Here is a 7608-nt window from a genome sequence, read left to right as displayed (position 1 = left end):
ATCCCAGGAAGACATATGGTGGGGTGGGGGTTCGGGGGGGTGTAGGATCGCCACCGCCCCCTACCGACCAAAGGATGGAAGCGTTCGCCGGTGGGCCGGACCTCCCACCTCTCCACCAGAGCCCTCCCCCCGCACATACATATGGACATAAAACAATCCCTTCCGCGCGCTCCCCAGCAGACTGCATGTGTCTTTGATACCCCCCGCCCTAACAACCGCTGACGTCACCGCGCGCATCCACCGTTTCTCACCACCTCTCCACTGTGCGCTCTGCAGATCAACTTTGTGTGCGCGCGTGTTCGTGGTCGCGCACGCAACGCGCGCACGGATCGGGGGTTTTGTCTTCGAGAGCAGAGAGGTCTGGCCCTCAGAGGGCTCGCGCGACCGAAGGGGCAGCAGCACGCGGCAGCAGAAGCCACGCGAGAAGAAAGGGCGCTGAAAGTTGGTGTGTGCAGCCTCCTGCCCGCGGGAACACGGCCCGGACCGCCGGCGGACTCCGCTCTCGTCCTGCTACCATGGAGGAGCAGCTGCTGTGCTGCGAGGTGGACTCCATCCGGAGAGCCCACCAGGACGTCAACCTGCTGAACGAGCGCGTCCTGCGGACCATGCTGAAGGCGGAGGAAAACTACCTGCCGGCGCCCAACTACTTCAAGTGTGTTCAGAAGGACATCGCTCCCAACATGAGGAAGATTCTGGCCACCTGGATGTTAGAGGTATCAGCTCTGTGCGTCTAAGCTGCCAGCTGTTCTGACCGGAACCGCAGGTCACGCCAAAGTTTGGAGCGCCTCGCTCACGCCGCTTAGTTTCTTCACGCGGCTTGCTGCTCGCGTGAGGGTTGGCCTCCCTTCGGCTTCGGCCGCGCGCCTCTGATCATCCGCCGACTTCATTCCCCGTCAGCTCTTTTCCATTTCAGCTGATGTTTCGGTCCAACGGGACGTTTTCAGCGAAACGTTCCCGGTGTACACGTATGCAGCCCGGTGCGTGCCAGTTTCTGATTACGCGCCATCTTTGTTGCGGTGTTTGCGGAGCTTCGGGATCTGATTTGAATGATGTCATTTTAACAGAAATAACGGGGAACGGGCCGGTAAAGCGCGGACTTTGACACGAGAAGAGAATAAAGTTTGAAGCGGGATCGAAAGCTGGAGTTTGTTCGGCCTCCGGAGGCGCAGCCACGGCCACGAACTTCACGCCAAAAAACGCAGATTCCTTCGAAAATCCAAAGCGCAGACGGACCGGATCCGTCGGATCTGATACTCAGAAGCATTTCAAACATTTACATCAACTTTCAGTTCAAAAGTCTTTAGGTTAAATATTTTTAATTAATTTTTGAAATGTGGCATCGGGCTGTGCGAGCAGCGGCTGCAGCACGTGAAGAATCTTCGCCTAAAAAATAAAAATAAAAACCAATTTGTTCTCCAAACAAGACAAATGACATTATCATCCGATCAGGCGCGCCTTCAGCTTCATGTATCTGCTAAAATAAGCAGCCTGCGATTTTTGTTAATATTTTAAAGTGTTTTTTGAAAAGATGACGAAGTTGAAATTGGAGTGAAAGTTGCGTCGACGCCACCTTTGTGTCTCCGTCAGAACTGACTGTAAACTCATTCCCGCTGCAGCTTTCACCTGCTTTTCCAGCCTTTTCTTGAGAGTTGGTCTGTAGGTTTTAACAATTTTTTTCCACGTATTTTAAAAGCCGAAAAATGAAAGATGCTTTAGTTTTTCTAAATTAGTTGGAGAGGATCATAGTGTGCAGGATGGAAGACAGACTGCTTACAGAAAGTGAAATCATTGTTCCATTTGAACAGAAAGAAATGTCTCCATGCCAGTGTCGGCCTCTAAAACACTTTATTTTCTTTTTCTTTTAGGTCTGTGAGGAACAGAAATGCGAGGAGGAGGTTTTTCCGTTGGCAATGAACTATTTGGACAGATTTTTATCAGTGGAGCCCACCAGGAAAAGCAGACTCCAGCTGCTTGGAGCTACATGCATGTTTCTGGCATCTAAGATGAAGGAGACGGTACCATTGACTGCAGAGAAACTCTGTATCTACACAGACAACTCGGTCCAACCTGGAGAACTGCTGGTAATTAAGTTCTTGCAGACATGATGTTGCGTAACAATGGGAGAACATGACCAGAATGCCTGAAGGCCGCGTTGGCTGGAGGCAGGGCTCGGTCTGGGTTGCTGGTGCGCCGAGGCTGCAACATGTCAAGCATGCAGTCATGCTACTGATGTACGTTGTGGTTGAAATGTGCATGGAAGTCTGCTGCAGCGTTTGAATGACTGCCTGCACTTTCCCATGGAGACTGGAAGGCCTCTGATTTCATCAATGGTCTTTGGTGGCGTCTGCTAATTTGCAGTGACACCTAGTGGCCGTCAGACAGATGTGCAGACAGTAGAAAGATGTATGCTAGAAAAAAAGAAAATGTCTTGTTCTGTCATTCACTTTGTTTAGGTAGAACATTACAGCCTATTTATGCATAAGAAGGATTCAATATTGACTGCTGGGTCAGCCCTGTCAATTTAGAAACTATCATTGATGGCATTTGATGGAAAATTACATAAAGAAAAACAAATGTTTGTCAACCACAAAATGAAGCATTGCGTCTTCTCTGGTCCTTCCACAGCAAATGGAGCTGCTGGTTCTCAGCAAGCTGAAATGGGATCTGGCTTCTGTCACACCTCATGACTTCATCGAGCACTTCCTGTCCAAGCTGACAATCCACGCATCGACAAAGCAGATCCTCAGGAAACACGCCCAGACCTTTGTGGCTCTCTGCGCTACAGGTACTAGCTCTTTGTTACATGTCTATTGGTTTCTGGGTTGTTGCAGTTTATTAAAACACCAATCACATTTATAGATATTTAACTGGTTAAGATTGAATTAGCCCTAATAGTTGCAAACCACCATGCCGTCAAACAGCGGTGGGAAGTACCAGTGAGCTATTTAGGAAGTCATCTTTTGGTCAGCAAGCCCCAGTCAGTCAAACCTGACCTCACACAAACACATCAGTCGCATTTCATTCACAGTTTCCACGCTTTAACAACTGGGGTCTGGGCTTTTTCAAAAGTTTTTAAAGGCAATCAGGCATGGTCGTTTTCTGTTTATTATTAATGTAACTTATGAAACTTTGACCTCTATATATATGTCTGTCTCATAAGTAATACAATATTCCAAAAATATTTCAAATCAAACCATTACCCAAGTCCTGATAAATGGTAGAACGGATGGACGGCTTCCTTTCAGAGTCCTGACAATGTGGCTGCAAACCAAATTGATTTGAGTCAGCTTAGAAAATACATTGATCAAACTGGAGGAACTCCTCCTCCCTGTAGTGGTCAGCAGTTTTTGCGTCACGGTTAACTTGCTGTTCCGGTCAGGTCTTTGGTATTCGAACCCACAGCATAGGATGGTGATGCTGAAAGAACAGAAACAAACGTGCAAACATACGATGTGACGGAAAACGGCTTGCAGATACCCGAACCAAATGTGAACGTTCTTCTGCCTCTACAGATGTGAACTTTATAGCCAGTCCTCCATCAATGGTGGCAGCCGGCAGTGTGGTGGCAGCTGTTCAAGGACTCTACTTGAAAAGCCAAGATGCCTCCTTGTCCTCTCAGAACCTGACTAACTTCCTGTCTCAGGTCATCCGCAGTGACCCGGTATGGAAAACCCCTCGCACTGTCTAACCTCTAACCCTGAAGAGGGCTCGTGTCTTTGCTGTTGCGCAGTGGCAGCACGTTTTTTTCTGACCAGTTGTTTGTTTGCAGGACTGTTTGCGGTCGTGTCAGGAGCAGATTGAGTCTCTGCTGGAGTCCAGCCTGCGGCAGGCGCAGCAGCATGGCAGCGTGACGGAAGCCAAGCGTGTGGATGAAGAGGTGGACCTGTCCTGCACGCCAACAGACGTGCGGGACATCAACATTTGAGATGGTCACCAGCATGTCCTAATCCCAGTGTTGGGAGAACTCTGTTGTTAGAAGATGGGCAAGCAAAGAAGGGGGGGCCTGATTACTGCCTCCCCTCCTCTCTTCCTCGGTTGCCTGGTGCGCAGCTGCTTCAACGGATGTCACTCACTTGTCCACCACGACTGCCAAGGCAAGGTGGCGCACCCTTCTTGCCATGCAGCGCACCTCCCACCACATTCCTTGCCAGTGTCCCCTCCAATCCTGGACATAGACCAGAACACTAGACATGGACAAGTGAGAAACGCGCACCGGTGACCCGTGTGGGCAGGAGTCAGAGCCACACAAACTGATTCTTTTGGTTCTTATCCTCCATTTCAAACTAGGAATCTTTTAAATTGCTGTGGACTGATGATGACTACTTAAGGATCCCAAAGTGTGGTGTTCAGTAGGCCTTCACAGTCTGTCCACCTGAAACCCAACATTTATCAAAGCAAAGATGCTGTTTTGAACCAGTTTCTTTTGTTTAGAATGAGTTAGGCTTTTTCTAAGTCCCCGTGTTTGTCTTGTAGTTCAGGCATCCATTTACCCCATGCTTGTTTATGTTTAGTCACTTTATTATATTATTTAGCCTTATACCTCTTTTGTTCTAAGCTTTTGGGTAGTTTTTAAAACCCGTCTGTGAGTGAAGTTGTGTTTTTGTCTGCTGCTGGTGTGGACAAACGCTAGTCTTTCTTGATGATTCATTTGACCCGTTTCCGCTTGCAGCAATTGATCAAATCAAGTCAGTGCTAATGCGAGCAGAGCTGTCCAGACTCTGATGGTTTCTTCTTTTGTGTAGTTAGATCTAATACCATTCCAATGTATTGTTTTCAAGAAAGAAGCACTTTTGGTCAGCCGTGCTGGCTCAACTGAAAGAAAAATCGTGGTGGTAGAGTTTGCAATGGAACCCGAGGTTGGTGATGCAGTGGTCGAGCAGCTGGTTCAGATTCATCAGATGGGACAAAGAATTGACCAGTGTTGCAGATAGACTTGTTTTTATGTCTGGGAAAGGCCCGTCATAGCAGCCTTCCTGTCCTGCTAGTTTCACTTGTGCAGTGTTAGTTCAGGCAGAGCCGCCCTGAGCTTTTCACAGGTTCACTACAACTGCAAGCATGTAGAGCCAAAGGCTAAATCTGAGGAGGTAAAAGGATTATTTTTATAGCTAAAGTAATGCTTTATATTCCATATCGTAAAACCTATTTATTTTTACAACTTTCAATTGTGGCTCCGCCCACTTGTGCAGATGTTTGCCAATGAAATGCTGTAAAACCGTAAGCTTGAGTTGACCTGAACCACCAGGACGGCATCCCTCCATACTCCTCCTCACTTCAAATACTGCTCATGGATTATGAAAAATGGATCAAGTTGAAGAAAGGGGAGCGATGAGAATATGAGATGATTTTTGCACAAACCTTAAGGACGTGGGCGGGGCTTCTCTTGGACTTGCCTCAAAAACTGGTGGAGAGTATAGTGGGCAACAGTTTGAAGTGTCAAAAATGAAACAAAGAGGAGAAAGGCTCATCAGAAACTGCTTTAGAGTGGTTGGGGCTTCGTCCCATAAAGAGGAGGCATTTCTGCTCAGATGGACATTCACTTTATAAGGAATGAGGCGGAGTCTGAGTGTAGGATCCTTTTAAAGTAGGTTTCTGATTCTACAGTAAGGATAGAACGTAGGAGAGAAACACTCCTTGTATTTTGCTGCTATAGAAGATACATTTGAGCTTTGTGTTTAAAGACAAAAATAAAAATACAAAAAACAGATATGAAATGAAAACAATGCTTTTTTTTCTGTTGTTTGCTGCTATTTTTTATATGTATAAATGTACTGCCATTCTAGGTCTGAATTTTCTAATAGGAAGTTGTTGATGTCACCATTTGTTCTGTGTAGACTATGTGATCTTTTGGTTGTAATTATCTAATGTGATTTTTTTTTTTTTCCAAACTATTCCAAATACAAGGACGAATTGACAATGTACAGTAATGCTTTGATTCACAATACCTCATGTGACAGTCATGATCTCTGATTTTTAGTTGTGTGTGTGTGTGTGTGTGTGTGTGCGTGTTTCATTGTGCTCGCTGGTTCAGTGCTTGCCAGCTTTGACCTTTTGTAGGTGAAGCATCTGCGATGGAAACCAGCGTGTCCAGGCCGTGCGTTGTAACTGGTGCCATAACAGAAAATGGGATGTGTATAACTCTGTTGAGTGTTAAGCTGTCTCGATAAAAGAGACTTTATCCCCCCATTAGGCCCATAATGGCCTCTCTTCCTTCCCCCTTTTTATATTTATAAAGAGAAAAAAAAAAACCTGCTCCAATTTTTCAAACTTCCAGTGAGTCGATTTGAGTTTGTAAATACATTCAGTCTCATCCTCGGTAAGCCATAGATCATCCTTGTGCTGTGTTCACGGATCATTCCAAACCGATTGTTTTCATGTCAGCTGTCTGCACCCAGGATAATGTATTCATTTTTGTGTTGACGACACAATAAAAACATGAACTAGGAAAGCTGGCCACCATTTGTTGCCTGAAACCTTCACACACCCAAACCACTCATCTCCAAGCTCACATCTTTGACTGACACTTTCTGGATTAAATAGAATCAGTGCTTCACTTGAGTTTAAACAGTGCAAATGTAACCCTTGTGCTATCCTAGGCACTTTAAGATTGGGAGTTGGGTCATCTAGACCCACTAGACAGTGCTCTGAACCTTTTTTCTTCAATGATTTGTGATCTTCACTGGTGTCCATGGATTACATGAAATCTTTCCACCTTTATCCACCTTTGTCATGGTAGGGAGAACACGTCAATGGAAGGGGGGGGTCATCTAAGATAGCACAAGGGTTAAGCATGTTTTAGAATGAAAGGTTGTGATAAAACGGACCTCCATTAGACCGAATAGACCTAAGTTTGGAGGTTGATCATAGATGAAATGAACTATTTTCAGCCAACGTTTCTGCGCGTCAAGAGACGTAGACTGGTCAAAGAGAACAGAGGTTTCTGAGTTTTGGTTGGGAGGTGAAGCATGAAAAACCACAGTGTTTAATGAAAGGGATTTTCTGTTCAGGTGCAATAAGTAGAGTTTCAGGGTGTATTCAGACTGGGAAAAGCATTTGTTTGGGACCCAGTCTGCCTAATCTGGTCCGGATCGAATCCTGAACCTTGGATTTGGTCTGTATTCAGACTGCCATCAAGCGGCTTTCCTGATTCGAACCAAAAGTACAAAAAACCACTTGAATCAAAATCTCTTCACTCATTGTTTAGAAATTACGAGGGCGGGGCAAAGCAACAAGAGAAATTATGCAAGTCCTGCACTTTGCTGTCCTCAGGATAGCTCACCATTCAAACTTTGTATTTTGTTGACCAATTTTAAATGCCTGCATCAAAGTCAGGCTCAACACTATACTTGCTTTATAGGTCTGGTGGAAGCATGCTGCAGAGCGGTAACTGGTAAGAAAACATCCAAGAAGGTATAAGGTAAGTGCTTATGACATATAGATTGCCGGGAAACAGTGAGACCAATGTGGATCATGGTTAAAGTTGTTTCAATGTAATTTGCCACAGGTGTAAATAATGACAGAACGTAAAGACAGCGAGAACGGGAACGGCACGAACAGCGGAATCGCCAAAATAAAGCCCAGAAAGCCCGGAAGTGCAAAAACAAAAGCCTA

At 45.8% G+C, this 7608-nt stretch overlaps 1 protein-coding gene across 1 annotated transcript; it reads left to right on the top strand.

Moving 5' to 3' along the window:
* Nucleotides 1-202: 202 nt before the first annotated feature.
* On the top strand, nucleotides 203-6445 carry ccnd1 (cyclin D1). The gene is made up of 5 exons (XM_020711611.2): nucleotides 203-713; nucleotides 1866-2081; nucleotides 2626-2785; nucleotides 3513-3661; nucleotides 3770-6445. The coding sequence occupies exons 1-5, from the start codon at nucleotides 516-518 to the stop codon at nucleotides 3923-3925; spliced, it is 879 nt and encodes a 292-aa protein (XP_020567270.1). The 5' UTR covers nucleotides 203-515; the 3' UTR covers nucleotides 3926-6445.
* The last annotated feature ends 1163 nt before the right edge of the window (nucleotides 6446-7608 follow it).

The sequence above is a fragment of the Oryzias latipes genome, chromosome 3 (genome assembly GCF_002234675.1).
Source record: "Oryzias latipes chromosome 3, ASM223467v1".
Taxonomy (NCBI): domain Eukaryota; kingdom Metazoa; phylum Chordata; class Actinopteri; order Beloniformes; family Adrianichthyidae; genus Oryzias; species Oryzias latipes.
This window is presented reverse-complemented; position numbering and strand designations above follow the sequence as displayed.

What these genes read in the sequence shown, in the direction of transcription:
- ccnd1 (XM_020711611.2), top strand. Translation starts at nt 516, where the DNA reads ATGGAGGAGCAGCTGCTGTGCTGCGAGGTGGACTCCATCCGGAGAGCC. An exon ending in TCCAACCTGGAGAACTGCTG is followed by an intron (nt 2,082 to 2,625) that starts GTAATTAAGTTC and finishes GTCCTTCCACAG; the next exon opens with CAAATGGAGCTGCTGGTTCT. An exon ending in AGGTCATCCGCAGTGACCCG is followed by an intron (nt 3,662 to 3,769) that starts GTATGGAAAACC and finishes GTTTGTTTGCAG; the next exon opens with GACTGTTTGCGGTCGTGTCA.